General features: G+C 35.7%; 2 protein-coding genes across 7 annotated transcripts; one reads left to right on the top strand and one right to left on the bottom strand.

Annotated features, from left to right (window-relative positions):
- Positions 1-331: 331 nt before the first annotated feature.
- Positions 332-3,473, top strand: LOC18435520 (beta-1,3-galactosyltransferase pvg3). The gene is made up of 2 exons (XM_011625633.3): positions 332-1,251; positions 2,957-3,473. The coding sequence occupies exons 1-2, from the start codon at positions 677-679 to the stop codon at positions 3,372-3,374; spliced, it is 993 nt and encodes a 330-aa protein (XP_011623935.2). The 5' UTR covers positions 332-676; the 3' UTR covers positions 3,375-3,473.
- A 3,352-nt stretch (positions 3,474-6,825) lies between these two features.
- LOC18435519 (Transducin/WD40 repeat-like superfamily protein) lies at positions 6,826-14,996 on the bottom strand. 6 transcript variants are annotated; one of them, XM_088852923.1, is made up of 7 exons: positions 14,898-14,996; positions 14,580-14,717; positions 14,427-14,470; positions 13,111-13,243; positions 9,121-9,302; positions 8,820-9,015; positions 6,826-7,993 (listed from the first exon to the last, which is right to left on the bottom strand). In XM_088852923.1, exons 4-7 carry the CDS (start codon positions 13,231-13,233, stop codon positions 6,962-6,964), a joined length of 1,533 nt encoding a protein of 510 aa, XP_088709049.1. In that variant the 5' UTR covers positions 13,234-13,243; positions 14,427-14,470; positions 14,580-14,717; positions 14,898-14,996; the 3' UTR covers positions 6,826-6,961. The 6 variants fall into 6 exon arrangements, with proteins under 6 accessions (XP_088709049.1, XP_088709050.1, XP_088709051.1 ...); XM_088852924.1 differs by having other exon boundaries at positions 14,697-14,717; XM_088852925.1 differs by having other exon boundaries at positions 14,697-14,717; positions 14,959-14,996.
- Positions 14,997-19,336: the final 4,340 nt, after the last annotated feature.

The raw sequence follows: 19,336 nt of genomic DNA, 5'->3' as shown, positions 1-19,336 counted from the left end.
CCACTTGAAAATCACATTTAAAAAAAAAAAAAAAAGGGGGTAGGCACCCGTCTGATTAGATTTAGCAGCTGGAAAATTACACGGTATTTATTCAATGTTAGATGCTATTTCTCGAGGCATATATAAAGTGCATGCGGGTATTTTTTCAGAGATGGGTCGGATGGTTGAGGAGATAGCATCCCCAATGTCTACAAATACTCCCACTTAGGTTTTACACGAGGGAGTAAATGGATAATATGCACCCACCGCGGGAGCATAAAATCTTCTCGCTAGGACATATAAGGAAATAATATCTCTAGAAAAAAGTGCAACCCGCCTTGGATTCAAAAACAAGGGGCGCAAACCATAAATAAACCCCTTAATTGAGTCTGACTATTGCATGTTAATCTCGAGAAAAACCGGTTATTAGTCAATACTAATCACACTTAACTTTGATTTTTCCACGCCTTGGAAACAGAAAACCAATCGCAAAACCCTCCCTTACGCCTCATATAGATTCTAGCGATCGCACTTCGAAGCAAACCTCTCATGTTCTGGCAAACACATCAACCGGCGCCATGAACGCTACCTCTCTCTCTCTCTCTCTAAAGCTTATAAACTCTTTATTCAAAACCCTCTTGAATGTCATTATACAACTCTAACCCCACCAGCATCTCTCTCTCTCTCTCTCTCTCAAATGGAGAAGCAATGGGAATGGAACACTCCACTCAAATTCTCTCTCATGTTCATCTCCTCCTTCTTAGTGGCTATGACCATTGTGCTCATGTCCATGGACCAAGTGGAGCTCCATTCCCTCATCGACGCCGGTCGCTCCGCCTTCTTCACTTTCGCCAACCCTAACCCTAGTTCCATTTCTCCGAATTCTAATTCCACCTCCTCCTCTTGCCCATGTGACCCTCCCAAAAAATTCACTGAAAAAACCAATTTTCCGGCACCAAAATTCCGAATGCTTATGGGAATCCTGACGCGCCCTGGTAGCTACAATGGCCGCAATCTACTCCGGCTAGCCTACAGTACTCAGACCACCAACGTGGCTGAAATCGACGTCAAGTTCGTCATCTGCAATGTCACCGATGGGAACGATCGTGTAATCGTGGCCCTTGAAATTATGAAATTCAACGATATAATCATTCTGCAGTGCTCCGAGAACATGGATAAGGGCAAGACCTACACGTATTTCTCCAGCCTTCCGGCAATGTTATCGCAGCCGTACGATTACGTCATGAAGACAGACGACGACATGTATTTCAGGCAAGGTTTATCACTGTTATCACGATTGTTATAACAATATTATCAACTTGACCTTACCTTTTTTCTATCGCTAACGTGCCAAATAAAATGCCAGTCGATTTGTTTTGCATGGGGCATTTTATCTGTACAACTGTGACAGAGTAATTGCCCTTTTTGAATTTGCAAAAAATTAATGGATGTCATCCGTTATAACACCAGTTGATTCTGATATTTCTGGAAAACGTGCGTGTTATATTCGTTATTTTTGGAAACCTACTGCATGATTTAATTAATAAAAATATGGTAGAGCATACCGTGATACATGCTACACATGAACAGTTTGCTGCATTGCACCTCGAACCTTTGATTTTAACAGTGAACAGCCAACTCCGAAGTTTGACCGTAGGAACAAATGCATCTCAAAGTTTTAACCATCTTTTGATGACAATAATGGACTCAAAATATATAACATTTTTCCATATATTTGGGAATTAATTCAATATTTCAATCACATATAAAATTTCAACTATTTAATAATTAATCATAGGTGTAATTTGATCAATTTCAAAACCTATAATGATGTGTTATTTGATCGGCAATTTGAAATTTGGTCAAAAGAATGATCTAATATCTAAGAGTGATTTACGTACAAATCCTAAAATTTTAAGTAAAATACAAAATATTATGCTTATAGGTGGAAATTACAAAGAAGGTCGACACTGCCCTACTAACAAAAAAAACTAAAAAAAAATAGTAATCAAAATGCGAGTGGACCGAAAGGAATTTTTTTTAAAAAAAATATAAGTGGATTGACCGATCTTCTTTGTCACTCCTGCATATAAGTGAAGCATTTTGTATTTTACCTAAAATTTTAGAATCCGTATGTAAATCACTCAATATTTAAATTTGTATTAAAAGATACGAGTGAGATGTAAAGCACTTCAATTATTAACTGTAACTTAATAAAGGCTCATACATAAGCAGTTGTTTACGTTATTTCCATTGTTGAGGGAGGCTGAGTTTGTTGTATACATTGGGGTACATAGAAAACTTTAAAAAATATAAAAATATAAAAATACTGTGCAAATGGTGTATAACTTTTTTGTATATGCTTTAAAGCTTTTGGCAAAGAGTGGTGTGTGTTTTTACAGCCATAATCCTTATATATATATATATATATATATATATATATATATATATATATTTATTTATTTATTTATTTATTTATTTATTTAAGATGTTTTTAATATCCCCAACTATGAGTTAATTTTTTAAATCACTTTTTCAAGTTTATTTGGACTTTTCAAAATTGCAGTTGCTTTTATTTTACTTTTACAACCTTTGTCTTATTCTTTTTTTTTTTTAAAAAAAAAAAAAATTATAGGGCTTCTTTGCTCTATACAACACTTGGGCGAGTCATTAAGACGCACCGGGTCATTAAGACTCACCGAAGTAAGTTGCCTCAGCCAAGAAATTCTCCTGTAATTTTTGTAAAAATTGTCACGCAAAATTAATTGCCCCCGTTAGTTATGGCATATCATCCTCACGGCATAACGTTAAACTACAAGGTTCTGCTCTAGCCTTTTATGACCAGGGTGCAATGCCCGTTTCCACCCCATGGCCAGGTGACTAAGAAGGGCAAAACCTGCAGTCGTTTTATCCAAAACAAAAAAAAAATCCCTGCCTTTATGACCCATTATACTAAAATTTTGAACCTTTGATGCAGGCTTGACGTGCTGGCTAGGTCGCTCGATCCATTGCCTCGAACCGACTTCTACTATGGGCGCGTGATCCCATGCAAAAGCACAGACCCATTCTTCGGATACATGGGAGGCATGGGTTACATTTTATCATGGGACTTAGTGGAATGGATCGGTATATCAAACATAACAAGAAACCACGCAGAGGGGTTTGAAGATAAACTTGTTAGTGAGTGGTTTAATGAAGGGAATCGAGCCAAGAACAGGTTTACTGCTACACCAAGGATGTATGATGTACCTGGTCTTACTACTTGCTCTCATGAATACATGCCTGATACAATTGGGGTGCACAGGCTCAAGAATAAGCGCACTTGGGCTCAAGTGCTGAGGTACTTTAATGTAACAGATGGGGTTAAACCATCAAAGATGTACCATTTGTTATAGTTGGATGTCTCTCTCTCTAAGCCTGAGATGGTTGCGATCATTTTGAGAATATTTGTTTGTACAATCAAATAATGATCAATTGGACAATGCTGATATGCATTTACTAATTTTAGGGAAATTTAACAAAATACTCACGAGAGATGTAATATGTAACATCTTACACATTTGCAACTATTTCAAATCATATGTATTTTGATGGATATTTTTAAATTAAATTACACAGACATGGGTAAAGTGTTCAATTGTTAATCTCTAATAGGCATATTAATCAATTGTCCTCAATTTGTGGAATTGTCCTCAATCTACCTTTGATACAAAAAAGTCACAATTACTTATAGAGATTTGATAACTTGGGTGTGTCACAAAGTTCGAAAAAAAAAAAAATTGAAGTTTGAGCTTGGTCAATGGAATAAATAAAATATAGCCATCTAATGTCACACCTAATGGTCAAGATTAATTGACCACTTTGTACCAAAAATAAATTGTCTCATTACATATTTTTTTTCATTTTTTTTATATAGATGGTGCAAATGTTACAGGTTGTGAGTGGGGATCAAACATTAAAAAAATTTGGATAAATAACATTCAAAAAAAAAACTTTGTCCACTAAATAATAAATCATCTTGAATAACAATAACGAGGTTGGCCATTAAGGCCAGCAATAGGCTCGATTGGCCTAGCCAAGGGGGCTCGATTGGGCCTAGCCCAAAGCCCTTAGCTAGGTGGCCCAGCTGTCATCCCTGGCTTGATTCAAGTTTTTTCAGGCAGGGCCACCCAGCTCATTGCCAGCCAGGCAGCCCTTAGTAGCCATTGACTCAAGTTTTTCCGGGGAAGCCCCTAGGGCCATTGGCAGCCCTCAGTAGCCATTATTACGGTACCAATATTATACAAAGATATCTCTTGGTCTTGTAACAGTGGGCTGATTTCATTCTCAATTTTTAGACTTTTAAAGAAGAATTGTTTAATTTCATCTCCGTAAACTAGGCTAAGAATTGAGAAATTGATGCATGGACGCATTCCAATTTCAAAGTAGCCTGCGATGCTGCAGTTTTATATTCCCATAAAGCCTCAACCACTCTCATTAGAGAGAGAGAGAGTTCTCTATTTTGCTATACGGGACATGGTAGAGAGAGAAAGAGAGGGGTTAAATTATTATTTTTTAAATTGAGAGGAATTATATTTGACTTCATCGAGAAAGAGAGGGGTTAAATTATTAATTTTTAAATTGAGAGGAATTATATTTGACTTCATCGAGTGGCAATGCATGTAAAAGGTATTGAACTTGGAGTAAGAAAGGAGCCAATCATATCATATACAAGCAAGGGTTCAGTTGGCATCGGGATGCATCCGAAGGTGTAGGGCAAGGTGCATCTTTAAATTTTATCATGGTATATAAGTCTGTATAAAATATTTTTAAGATTATCTTAAAATTTATATTTATATCTAATTATAAAATTTAAAATTTCAAAAATAGTTAAAATCAAGTAGATCTATAAGCATATGAAAATCTTGAAATGGACAGTGTGGATAATATGTTGTAAAATGTATTATTTCTGAGACTTCAAATATTTTTATGTTTCATATTCATACATCTAGATGTCGAAATGATTAATCAAAAGGTTTTTCAACATTAAAACTACTTTTTTCGATAGATTTTTGAGGGGCGTCATAGTTCTACATTATAAAATTACATCCTTATATAAACTTTTTCCGTATATTGATTGAAGTCGATGATCGTACTTGGAAAAGAGAAAATAATATTTAAGGGTCAAAATCCCCACGAAATCAGTAGGGGATCAAAATATTTCAAGGCAGATTAGAGAATTTATGGAGATTAAAAGAAAGAAAAAGTTTATATAGAACCAAGGCTCTAAGCAATCAAATTAAAGCCCACCTCAAAAGATTCACTAGGAGAGGTTGATTTGATGCTCAAATATCCTCAAATTGATTCACTAGAAGAGGTTGATTTGATGCTCAAATATCCTCAAATTCATCATCTAGACTTCAAGACACATGGACGTGAGAAAAAAAAACAAATTTCAAGTTTTAAAAATAGTACATCTTGTCACGCATTTTTAAACCATCAATTTTCAAGTTTTCATAAATCTACTCAATTTGCACAATTTTTTAAGCTTTAAATTTTATAATTAATGATGAAAATATATTTGAAAGCCATCACAAAATTTTTCATTATTAAAACCAAATTTCTCGATATTATTTGAAGCTGCACTTTACTTTGATTGTTTAGAGCCTCGGCTCTATACAAACCGAATCCTTAAAAGATGGCTATTAAATTAGAAGATTTATTTTATTTTTTTTATTTCACTTGGGGACTACTTGTATCCATGGATGCATAACATTTTCATGGCTTAAAAAAAAAAAAAAAAAATCATTAAGTGCTTTGAATTTATTATTCATTATAATGTCATTTTTATCACTCTCTTTAAAAAAATTTATATAATTTCTCTCTAAAAAATTTTCAATAGTTTCTCTCTCTAAAATATAATATAAGTTTTACTATAAAATTTTAAAATATTTTCTCTTTAAAACTTAAAATTTAAAATGGCTTCTCCCTAGAATTTTTTAGATAAATTTCTCTCTAAAAATTCCAGGTACTCTCTCTCTAAAATTCTAAAATAATTCTCTCTTTAAAACTTAAAATACAAGTTAGTTTCTCTCTAAAAAAATTTAAGTAATTTCTCTCTTTAAAATTTGATATAATTTCGCTCTTTCTAAAATTTTAAGATACTCTACAAAACTTGAAATTTGATAGATTTTTTCTCTAAAAAATTTGAGATAATTTCTCTCTAAAATTTTTGAGATTGTTTTCTATCTCTAAATTTTTAGATACTTGCTGTCTCTAAAATTTAAAATTTGAGATAATTTCCTTCTCTAATATTTGATATAATTTCTCTATGAAATTTTAATATACTTCCTCTCTAAATCTTGAAATTTGAAATAGTTCCTCTCTGAAAAAAATTTGAGATATTTCTCTCTAAAAAATTTCAGGTTCTCTCTCTCAAACTTAAAAATTGAGATAGTTTTTAAAAAAATTGAGATAGCTTTTTTTCGCAATAAAATTTGGAGGTAGTTTATCTCTCTAAAACCTAAATTTTAGGATGGTTCTCTTTAAAAAGTTTGAGATAGTTTCTCTCTCTAAATATTTTCAGGTACTTTCTCTAAAATTTAAAATTTGAGATAGTTTCTCTCTACAAAAATTTTGAAACAGCAGATATCTATTTAATAGATTTCAAAAAAAATAATCTTTTTCCATGGATCTAAACGGTCCCTTAGGTAAAAAATGTCTCCAAATTGCCTATGTTCCCTGAATAAGCAAAACGACATTTCAGTAATTTGATCACCTTTAACACGCATGGTACTCCCATTTTGTTAGGGTTTGACTAAGTTGAGATCATCGATCCAGCCAATCTAGATTTTTACAGTGAGTAGGTGATCCAAAACCAAATTCTGGGTTTTAAAACTCTGTTCACAACCATAAAACCAGTTCTTGTCAGTAAACTTCAAAACCCATTCACAAATCACAACTATAGGCACACCCCATTAAACCGAAGTGGAACCCCCACCAATCACACCCATAAGTACACGGCCCCCTTCTTATCAGCAGATGCCAAAGGCCCCCCCGTATCACTCCATGCACATGTGAGCACCGAAGCCTCGTGCCCTCTTAACATGCTCACAATTTCACCCTTCTCTCTCCTCGACCAAACATGCACCATACCGTCACTCGACCCTGCCACCACATAATTGTCGTCCGGGCTAATACAAGACCGATTCCAATTGGTCGCGCTTCCGCTCCCTCCCCTGAAGTTCCCACAAACCTCCAGTGAGGCCCTTACATCAAACAAGTTATGCACGTTGTCTCTCCCACTGGTTAGAACTAGCAAGCCACCGCGAGAGAGAGAAACCGATGTCACCGAATAAGCATGAGCTGCCACCTCACTTACCATTTTCCCTCCACCACTAACCCTTAAATCCCATAACCTCAGGTTGCCGTCAACATGCCCTGTAAACACAGTTTGCCCATCGATCCCATAGCAAAGCGCATTGCAATTGCTATGACACATAAGAGTTGCAGTACAATACCCCTTGACAAGGTCCCAAGTCCTAATGGTTCGATCATAGGCTGCACTTACCAGGCTCTTGCCCGAAACCTTACTCGCATCAACTGCACAAACCTTGTCAAGATGGCCCGTTAAGGTGTGACTAAGTCGCCTTGAGAGTTGGTCGAACACAAACATTTTGTTCGAACTTGTTGCTGCGATGATACACTTATCGCGGGCTATGGCTAGATCAAGAATTGAACCAAGGCAGCCAGTTAGGGTGTTCGTATTGGTACCGGTTCTTGTATCCCATACCCTGATAATTTGGTCAAGCCCTCCGGTTATGAGGCAGTCAGAGTTGGGCTCAAAGAGGATTGAGCCACATGCACCTTCATGGGCTTGGAGCCTGTGCTTCCATGTAGGTGAGGGAAGGTCAGTCAGTGCCTCGCTGGTCCAAGTCTCACTCAGCCTGACGACCCCGTCGACTTGTTGCTGCACTAGCTGTTGCATGTTGCTGGCCTTGAGCTTGTCCATCATCTCTTTATATATGGCATTGGCCTGTGGCAGGGTGAGAGAATAAGATGAGAGAGAGAGAAGCTTCCCTCAAATTTAGCAGACTGATATTTCTTTTTTTTTTTTTTGGGTAATTCAGAGGGTACAGTTGATCTCCAATGCCCATCAGGAACAGACAATGGGTGGAGGTGCCATATATAATATTATATCAGACAATGGTACGCTTTCCAAATATTCAGGCCTAGAAAGACAACCAGAGTCATTACAGTCCAATGAACTACAGAAAATCTTAGTCCATTGAACGTAAGACTGACTGTTCAATTAGACAGTGAAGGTGAGGAACACAATAGAATAGGGCATGATCTCCATGGTGGGTCGCACTCTCTTCATCACACTCATATCATTTCATCATCACACATGTCATGAATGGACTATGGCAAAGTCCTATTACTCCCAAGCAAATATTCAAGTATACCACAATCCAATGGGGTAAGGTAAGCAAATATTCAAGTATACCACAATTCAATGGGGTATGGTAAGCATCCCAACAGGGGGATGCGGCAATCAGCATTAAACATGGTGGTCCCACTTTGGCTGTCCATCCACCCAGGCACAGTTGATCTCCACAGTCCATCACTGGGAATGGATGGAGCATGTCCCTTTGAAGTACCAGATATCATATTTGATGCCTAGAGATTCAGTGTAGTGGGTCGCACATAAGTATAGTGGATTTCCACCATTGTCGGAAACAGAGTGGGTTCCCCTGTTTAGTCTCCTATAGTGTCCTACTCCAATACTTACACCCACAAATGGACTGATGAAAGGTAAGGAAAAATTCACAAGATAAAAAAAAGAAAAAAAGGAAACTTACTTCATTGAGTCGTTCTGCATCTTGCATCTTTTGCATCATCCACCGATCAATCAGCATCTTGTTTTCAGATTCGGCATTCCTTGCTTTCAAAATTTCCTCTTCCAACTGTGATCTGAGCTCTTGGTTTTCACTAATAGCCAGGTCAAGAGCTTTCCTGTTCTCCTCTAGTAACTCCTTCAACTTGGATATTTCATCCCTGTGAAACAAGTGAGGCCCATCTTTAGTAACAGCATCTAATTAAAAGACAGCTGACTCAAAATGCTACTACACAGATAGAATGGCTAAGAAATACAGACGAGACCTTCCTTCAGCAACTTCCTTCTGTAGTTCATTTAAACTGGTTTCTTTCTCTTGAAGCAAAGCTTTTGCATCTCTGCACTCTGCCACTTCTACTACAAGCTGTTCTGAGAGCCGCGCTTGAGCTTTGTAACACTGTTGTAGTTCAACTTCAAGGCCTTCTGCTTTCTCCTTCCACTCTGAGCCCTGCATGGATAGTTCCTGGTAAAATGAGAATCCATGCTCCCAAAAACGAAAAACATCTTTTTTCTTTTTTTTAGGTAGTCTTTTTGTTTGTTCTTCAGTTCTTCTTCTTTTTAGGGGGCTGGGGATGCACAGGTAAAAGAGCTATAAATAACAAGCAACTAAACTTTGTATTCTTATTAAGAAATTAAAACGAAAATATTGACAAATTTTCCATTGACAAAGCTCACATGACGACTGTAATAACATATTCATCAATGAACTGCCCGTAATCCTGTATATCTTGTTCCAATTGTCAGAAAAAATGGATGAAGGAATTCCAAAAAAATTTACTCTGTAACAGTTCCATTATTTTTCCGCCAGTGCATGTTACAACCAGCATAATATTCTAAAACATTTAGTTTTCTTAATAAACGACAGGAATCCATTTTACTTTGACATTTTTACTGTATGATATGTATATTACCACTGAAATGCATATGCTTCCTGACTTTGAAGAAATGGATAGAATAGAAACTCTCTAAATTTTCAAGCTTCACAAAAAACAGAGAAACTAAGATATAAGTTAGGACCCCACGCACTGCCATTCACAATTCCGTTCTCAAACCTACAGAAATTCTAGGAAGCTTCTCACTCTTAAATTTAGTTTTAGTACACGCATATCTCCGGCCCTTAGGGACCCCAAAAATCCATTCCATTTATATTTTGATTTGCCATATTTGACCCCCACGCCCCATAACTGCCCTATACCTAGATCAGTGTGGCATCATTTTTCATCTTCATCAAAATGGCTTCCAGGACAAGAAAAACAGAGATGACTCTTTATTGTAATTTCTACATACCTTTGTATATGAATTACGATCAAGCCTCAGGGTTTGATCAGTTAAAAAGAGTTATGAAGTCTCTGCTTCATGAGAAACACCACACTATTTCATGGCCAAAATACAGCAATCTCCTTGGAATATGTGAGCAAAGCAGCAGACCCTCCTCGAGATTTTCATTACTTATAGCTTGCCAATTTTTAGAACCACATCATCATCATCATCATCATCATCATCGTCGTCGTCGTCGTCGTCGTCAGAGCGTTTTCCTAACTATTGGTGTTGGCTACACAAATCCTAATCCTTCATTTTGCTCTATCAAGGGCCATACCCTCAATGAGATCATAAGTCTACATATCTTTTCTCGCTGCTACCAATCATATCCTTTTGGGCCTACGACTTGTCCTTTTTTAGCCTTCTACTTGAACTAACTCACACCTCCTAACAGGTGTTGTACTGTTAATTTTTAGAACCTCAATGAAACCTTAAATAGTTTAAACAAGTGTAAACATCCTTGTGGATTCCTCTAGGCCTGCCAACTATGGAACAAGTGAAGAGAAAGAAATGGAATTCCTCATGTCCTCAATGACTACCAAAATGCCCTTTTGCTTGGATATTTTACAAAAGTAATCTACATGGCTCTGCTTACCCCAAAAAAAACATGAAGGAATATGATGGCACTATTTCCACAAAAAGAAGCCAAATTAGAACTACCTACTGCACATTCTTCAGTCATCATCATCATCATCATTTTAGCCTTTACCCAATTAGTTGGGCTGAAACTCTATGCTGCTCTATTAAAGGTCATATCCTCAGTGAGGTCATAAGTCCCCCTATCTTTTCAGACTACTTTCAAATACCATCCTTTTGGGCCTACTCCTTGCCCTTTTCAGTCCTTCTACTTGAACTAACTCGCACATCCTAACAGGTGCTATACTTGGTCAGCACCGCATATGACCAATCCACCTAAGTCTACTCTTTCTCATTTTATCGTCTATTGGTGCCACGCCTAACTTTTCTCGAATAGATTCATTTCGAATTCTATCCCTTCTTGTCTTGCCACTCATCCATCTCAACATCCTCATCTTCGCTACACTCATTCTATGGGTCTATTGTTTTTGTTCGCCCAGCATTCTGTCCCATAGAGCAAAGCTGGTATCACCGTTGTCCTATAAAACTTGCCCTTCAGCCTCATTAGTATGAGGCGATCACATAAAATTCCAATTGCACATCTCCACTTCACCCACCCAGCTCTAATTATGTGTGTGACATCTTATTTGATCTATCCGTTTTCCTAGATTATCGACCCAAGATATCGAAAGTGCAGTCTTTTTGTACTTTTCGGCCGTCAATCTTGACTATTTCCTCATCTCTATTATTACTAAACTTGCACTCCATATACTTTGTCTTAGTCTGACTAATTTTAAAACCTTTGGAATCTAAAGTATCCCTCCAAAGTTCTAACTTTGTGTTGATACCGTTTCGGGTTTCATCAATCAAAACTATGTTATCCGCGAACAACATGCACCATGGTACCTCATCCTGTAAGTGCATAGTTAAGTCGTCCATAACTAAGACAAAGAGGTACGGGCTCAAGGCTGACCCTTAATGTAGACTTATTCTCACAGAAACGTCACTCGTCTCTCCACTAGTTGTCCGTATACTAATTAGCGCTCCATCATACATATCTCTCACCACGTCGATGTAGTGTCTAAAGACGCCTTTCTTTTCCAACACCCACAAATCAAATCTCGAGGTACTCTATCACAAGTTTTCTCTAGAGGAGCACATTCTTCAGTAAGCATCTTAAATAAGGATCACAGACCACTAATATCGGCTCAAGGAAATTATAAAGCATGGTTCCCATGATTCAAGGAAGCAGTAAAGAAAGCAGGAACTTACAAGGCAATAGAGAGAGCACTCTATTGCATTTAAACTAAGATAAAAGTGTATAGCTTGTTGTTAGTATACACAAGTGATTAAATTATATAGGAGATTAACTGAAGTTTCTCAAGAAGTCGAAAGTTCAAGACAACTTTATATGTAGGAGATTGAAGACTTAAACCTATTTTACATCAACCGAAATGAAAAGGTCCAAAAGAACTTTTCATTTATCCAAGCAAATGTGTTTGGACTTGCCAGGGGCAAAACTTTTAACCCCAAAAAAAAAAAAAACTTTTGATTTTTCATTAAGCATGAAAAAAATTAACAGAGGAGAGATTTTACACGGGGCATGAATGCTCAAGATGCCATAGAAGACCCATCAATGTATTAAAAGATTGTCATTCATGTTTATCTTATAGTCCACCTGACTATCCAACATATTACAAACCAAACTATCCAAGGAATGAATGGGCTTAAAGTCCAGCAGGCCCCAATAAGATTGTAACTTTTTATACTTATGACCCATTCATTTGTTTACCTGATCAAAGAAAAGGTTAATGCTTTTTCGCAATCATGCTAGAAACACAACAAACCACGAAGTCAACTCAAAAACAAAGGCGAAATCAAAACAATCTATGAACACTAATTACAGAAGACACTATCTGGTAAACTTCTCAAACTAAAATTAATAAAACAAACCAAGAAATCAACTCAAGAACTAAGGCAACATCAAAGCAATCTACAAAAAAACTAATTATAGGAGACAACATCTGCATAAACATCACAAACTAAAATTTCAAAGATTTTTGAACCAGAAAATTTATAGAGGAGATCATCAGGATAAGAATTTAGAAGATCAGAAACATTATATGGTGGACCTAACCTGCCATTGGCACTTTAAAAATAAAAAATAATATCACCTAACCTGATGGAAAGAACTTAAACCACCAGTCAATTCACATTTCACTTAATAAACACCATTTGACCATGTTGTGATACCATGGAGACCTACTATACCCCCATTCTTTTTGCTACAAATTATCTTTAGCATAGCAGTAACCAATGATAATCTACAGAACACAAAACTAGAACAAGCATGATTTTACCTGTGTCACAAATTGTCTTGACAAGGCAGAAAAAGCTGGAATATGAGCCCCTTCCTCAAGTAAATGACGCCTTCGAAGTGCACTCAAGGCATGCCTGATAGCCATGACTGCCGGTCCATCCATTACTTTCTTCCTGTGTCAATATGATATCATCAAGTATCTTATAGAAAAATAATAATACCGTTAAGTCTATAACTTCCATGAGGATATTTCATATTAGCAGGAGGATCATTCGTATATACAGAGGCTCAAAACAATAATTACCTGATATGAGTGTTCTTTATCTACACCTAATTGCAAATGACATGATAATTTGAATATGCTCAAAGAAGGGTCTCAAAGAGAAGCACTGCTCAAATGAGGCCTCCAAAATCCTCATTAGAGTTCTTTCATGAACCTGGGTCTTCATTTGTTTCATAAGTATTGGTGAGATTACTCTACGTGGCTAAAATGGAATATTAAAACTTAGCAATAGTCATTCTATGAGCTTTTAAGATAAGGACCACGACGGCAGTGGATCAACTCTTCACAAATATGCAGAATTCGTCCTCAACCACCCACTGCACATGTTTTCTAGAGGAAAACTGCACGGTAATGAGGGCTTAAAATGGGGGAGGTTAACTTCAAAACTATACTTGTGAGCAATAGGTATTTTGATGGGCCTTTTGGATAAGTTGCAGTATATGGCCTAGCTTCGTTGGTTTTCTGAAAAATATAACAAATGAAAAAAGAAAAACATGTTTAGAGAGAGAAATAGAGATTGATATTATGAGAAATATAGATGATTAGAGAGATAAAATAGACTGATATCGTGAGAAATATAGATAACTAAATAGATAAAGAAAGATTTGTATCGTGAGAAACATAGAGCTTAGAAACCATGAGAAATATAGAAGGGAATAGATCACCTGGTTCCGCATAAATGTCAGTTTTAGAGAGCTATGAGCAAAAGGAGAGATGAGAAAGGAATAAAATAGATATGATAGAGGTTTACGTATTTTAATTTCCAATAGCCACTTCATTCAAAAAAAAAAAATTTGGCCGATTAATTTATCCATTCAAATGAGTGCAACCACAAATCAATTGCCCAAAAAATATAAAAAAAACACAAAGTTTAACAGTGCTGAAACAGTTATTGGCTTTGAATGTATATAATCCATGGGACTGGAACTAAATCAGAAGAAAATAAGAGCATAAAGAACGCCATTCCAAACAATCAAGATCTCAATTACCATAAAAATAACAAGATCAAAGACAAGCCAGGTAAAAAAGGAAAATTCTGTAATCTTCACCATGAGATAGTGTGCAGAACGTACCTTCAATCTTCACCCTGCAATTAATCGTCGAACCTCAAGCAATCCTGCAAATCCAAAAATTATGAAACGTTTCTATGCCACGTATATTAGGACTACTATCTTAGAATTGAGAAGAAGGAAAACACAAGCATAAGAAACAGGCCGAGACCCTACTTGTTGAAGTGAAAAATTAGGGTTTTGGTGGAAGAGAGTGTGCACCGGAGAGTATAACGAATAGAAAGGAAAGAAACAAAAAGGTCGAAGAAAAACCAAGAGAGGGCAATTGATCACCATGTCTTCTTCTTCTGATTCCTGATAAGAATTTCGAGCAATTATTATTCACCCTTATCTTTGTTATTTGGATGGCTTGGTGAGTCACGAAGTTGCAGAACTTTTTATATTTTTAAATTTTGTGTCTAATCAATTGACACCTTATATAATTTTTTTGTAAAGTAAGAAATTTGCTGGTTTTTAGAGTTGGCGCCATTGTACCTTCTTCATCGCATCAAAATGTGACTAATAATATTTTGAACACTAGGTCAGGAATTATTACATAATTTTTTGGTCCTTGTCCCTCGATGAACCTCGCTTGTTTGAAAAGCACCAACAATAAGCTCCTAAATTTGTTCATTTTTAACAAAAATAAACAACAAGGAGTAATAAAGCTACCAACAGGTTGTGCCTAAAATAAAAGGTAGTTCAAGTTATACTCCCACCTATTATATATGAAAAATTGTTTCATGCGGGTTGGCCTGCATTTCTATATATGAGGTCTAGAAAGTGTAAGTCTCGTTTTTTGTCTAAAACCAATAGAAACTAACGGTTTAAATGTTTTATGATTATAATTATTATTTATAATTTTTTAAAAAAATTATTTATTTATATTCGTGATATCCATGTTAGAGATTACATGTCTTTAAAATTTAAGTCTTAAAATCTATCTCAAAAATAAATTTATTAGGAAGCCTGTATTTCTACACATGCGGATTTGGCCGCATAGAAACCGGGTCCATTATATATTGACTAAATGATTGACTAAATGATGAATGCATGTTATTACGTCAATTTTAATATTTTTTATAAAATGGATTCAGTTGAAACTCTAGTACGCTTGACACCATCACACGTCATAGAAAACATAAAAAATATTTTAAAATTTTTAAATGACTGAATTACCCCCTTATATTCCATTGGTAATTTGGTCATTTTATTTTTTAGAAGATGTTCTTTGTGCGTTCTGTTTTTGTGTGTCGTAATACTACGTTCAAAATTTTATCAAATAAAAAATTAAAATTACATTAAAAAATGAAAATTAAAGTTTAAATAGCAATATACATTTAAGTATAATCTAAACCGCTATTAATTATCAATCACAACCACTGGTAACTTTTTTTCATGAACAAATATGACAAATATTGTGTTTTTCAATAGTGATTGGTGCTAGTGGCTAGGCAAAAAGCCCGAGCCTAACTGATTAGCGTTTGATAATTTACAACGATACCCCCTAAACTCAATTTCTACTAAGGCAGAGGCCCTTCCCCCCCCCCCCCACCCCCCCCCCCCCCCCACTGATTCGCCCAAAAAAAATTGGTGCCACTCACTAATACACCTACTACTTTGCTACAAGAAGCGGCACACTTCTTTGGACGGCGAAGCGTCCGGTCTCCCAAAAAAGGAAAGTGCATGGCATATATGTAATGCTCCTAGAGGAGCATACTATTTAAAAATGGATAAGTGCCCTAGATCCGGCACCCAAAAGTCGGTATCGGTTGGTGAATCGACAATCTAGATCATCATTTTATTGTATAAAAAAACAGTGAATTGGTGAAAAAACATGTGAAAAAACAATGTACTAGCCAAAACCCGATCAAGATCACTGAATCGGCGGTTCGTTTTATTGTGCGGACCCACTTGTTCCCTTCTAGACCTAGCCGTTTTCCTATATATACGTTGAATAAGAATGGAGTGACCGATTCCGGAACCGCCGGTTCCCTTCTAGACCTGGTCGTTGTCCTATATATACGTTGAACAAGAATGGGGTGAATGATTCCTACGTTGGACAAAGGGATTTTGTGCGGCCCCGGCGTTTTCTAATAACTGTTCTCTACAAATTGTATTCCCTTTTTTAAGGTTGGTTGTCGGGTTGAAGATGTGACAACACCAAATTTTGGGGGCCTAATAGTATACCTAAAATCAATTTTCGTCAGGGGAGTGAATTATAGAAATAGTGAGGTTTGTATAAGGCGCTCTCTTTATACCGTAGAAGTAATGTGCACTTTTAAAATTTGTTTGGAGATGTAGTTATGGTGTCAAAAACTTTATGGTGGTTTGAAAATCTATTTTTATCCTTAATTATAAATTTAAAATTTTTTAAAAAATACTGATCAAGAAAATCTATAAAAATTTGAAAACCTTAAAAATAGATAGTCTAAATAACTTATGCATTAATTTTTTAAAGATTTAAGTTCTTCTTTTCTTCATATTTCCATATCTTCAGATCGAGATAATCAATTAGAAGATCCTCCAATGTCATTCAATTGGATTTGGGCTTTGATTCACGAGGGGCCTAGCTCGAGTGTCCTTGTTTGACTTTCGAGTGAGTCGGAGGCAACCAACCAATTTTTAATAAAATTTTAAAAATTATAAAAAGTTGGAAGATTGGTAATTCTGGATTTTTTTTTAAATTAGTTACTATGAATTTCATTCACTCATAATCATAAACGATTACAATGAGGTTAAAAAAAAAACGATGTAACCACCGATAAATGTTGGCACACACCACCCTTTGTTAAAGCATCAGTTTATATATTGGTCATCCTAAAATAATGAGATAACTCAAAAGAACCACTATTTAAAATGAAAATTTTTTTTATCGAAAATGCCGCATAATCTCTAATGTGGCTTCATTTCTCCTCTTGCCCAATCAATGATATTGATTGAATCACCTTCAATCATCTTTCGACTCTCGAGGTTTTTTATTATCTTTAATCCCTCCACTAGAGTTCTTGCCTCAGCTTCATTCACAATTGTATATCCACATGGTCCCGAGTAGGTGAATTTGTAACTACTCATATGATATATCAAGGTACCATCATAACCTGCTGGGCTTGGGTCTCCAATCGAGCTTCCATCAAAGTTGAGTTTTAAGCAATTTTCATGAGGAGGCATCTAAATAGTATTTCAAGTCTGTTTGTAATTATTAAGCTTAGCACCATCATATGGGTTCTAAAAAATATGTGATTTTGGCATAAACTTACAATCATTGTTTGTTGAAAACTATTCAGCTGATGTTGCTAAGGTGTTGGACTTCAAAACTTCAATATCACTGTGTGTTCTTTCAGATGTTTTTCTATTTCTCTCTCTCCGAATGTTCTAGATAGTGCTCATCCATAAAACTCTTAATAACATGGTGACAATTTTCGACAAACCAGGATTCATCCATTGAGAGAATATCAACTTTGGGCTTTGTGGGATCATGATATTTAACAACTTTCTACACCAATCATACATGCTTAGAGTGAAATGACAATATAAAATAATATGGTCCGCACTTTCATTATCCCTCAAACATAGCCTACAAACATTGACAAGGTCATCCACAGTAGTTAGTTTTTTTTTAAGACCTACCCGTAAAAATAACTGAACCTTCAGCAGCACCTGCAAATTATTTATTATTGCTAAACCTTGATCAGTCACTATGTGATTCTCCTCATGCAGCAGTCGATAGATATCCTTATTGAAAAATTCCCTGAAGCTGTGAGTTCCCATACCAATCGATCATCTCTATTGAGAACATAGAAAAAATTATGCAACAGATTCATAAGTAATCGGAACTCATGAAAGAAAGAATCCGAGATCCTCTTGTACCTACAAAAAATATTTCAGGAAGAGTTAGTAAAATTAGCTCATCTGAGATGTTTGATTGAGGCTAATGGATTGTCGGTTTGGAGAAGACCTCAGGGAAAGAATCTCGAAGAGCATTGTCTCCCAACTACTTGTCAAACCAAAACAAGGTTTGATATCCCTTTCCAACCACTATGCAACAATGACTAAGATATAATGACTATCACACATCAATTCCTTTACAAATACTTGAAAAATCAACTTCAGATATTAGACTTTTAATGAGACGAGTCAATACATTTACTTCATATTTTTCCTTTAACATCTCTCCCCAGAAGCTATAATATTGATTTTGGAAGTGCCACCACCATTTAGTCAACATAATAATATTTATCAATGTAAACTTTTTAACTCCTAGACCCTATTTTTTTTTGAAAGTGCATACTTTTTTCCAATTCACGAGTTTCAATGTTTTTTTCCATTCCTACATTGCCCCATGCTTTGATCCCGAATATGTGTAGAATGAGTAGGATGAAAAAAAAAAGTTACTAGGAATATAAAGGGCGCTCTCAACCTCATACCATTCAAGTAAAGGCTACCTCCAAACCTTGCCGAAAGATGCACATTTGATGTCAAAAATTTCAACAATGACTAATAAGTATATCTCTATTCTAATTATGAAACTCAAAACTTTAATAATGGTGGAGAATATGTTATGAAATACACTATTTTTAGAATTTGAAATTATTTTCTTTTTCATATTCCATTATATCGAGATCAAGATTGTAATAAGAGGGCTTTGTAGCATCTAAACAACTTTGATGGATTTTTGAGGCGTGCCTTATATAAAGTTGGCACCTGATATAACTTGTTTTTTAAGATAAACGTTTATATAAGGTGTCCATCTTATACTGTATGAGTAAAGTACACTTAAAAAACTCTCTAGAGAAGGCTGTTCTTATGATGGAAAACTCTCATATCGATCATCTTGACCTCAAGATTCATGACATGAAAAAAAAAAGGAATTTTTAGTCTTAAAAATAGTTAATCTTCTAATATATTATCTAGCCTAACAATTTTCACGTATT

Source organism: Amborella trichopoda, chromosome 12 (genome assembly GCF_054954075.1).
Source record: "Amborella trichopoda isolate Santa Cruz 75 chromosome 12, AtrichopodaSantaCruz75HAP2 v2.0, whole genome shotgun sequence".
NCBI lineage: Eukaryota > Viridiplantae > Streptophyta > Magnoliopsida > Amborellales > Amborellaceae > Amborella > Amborella trichopoda.
The sequence above is the reverse complement of the archived record's forward strand: the minus strand, read 5'-3'. Positions and strand labels throughout refer to the sequence as shown.

Coding starts and splice junctions, on each gene's coding strand:
- LOC18435520 (XM_011625633.3), top strand. CDS start 677: ATGGAGAAGCAATGGGAATGGAACACTCCACTCAAATTCTCTCTCATG. Junction 1,252..2,956: donor GACGACGACATGTATTTCAG/GCAAGGTTTATC, acceptor CCTTTGATGCAG/GCTTGACGTGCTGGCTAGGT.
- LOC18435519 (XM_088852923.1), bottom strand. CDS start 13,233: ATGGATGGACCGGCAGTCATGGCTATCAGGCATGCCTTGAGTGCACTT. Junction 9,303..13,110: donor CAAGACAATTTGTGACACAG/GTAAAATCATGC, acceptor CTATCCATGCAG/GGCTCAGAGTGGAAGGAGAA. Junction 7,994..8,819: donor ATGCAGAACGACTCAATGAA/GTAAGTTTCCTT, acceptor ACCCTGCCACAG/GCCAATGCCATATATAAAGA.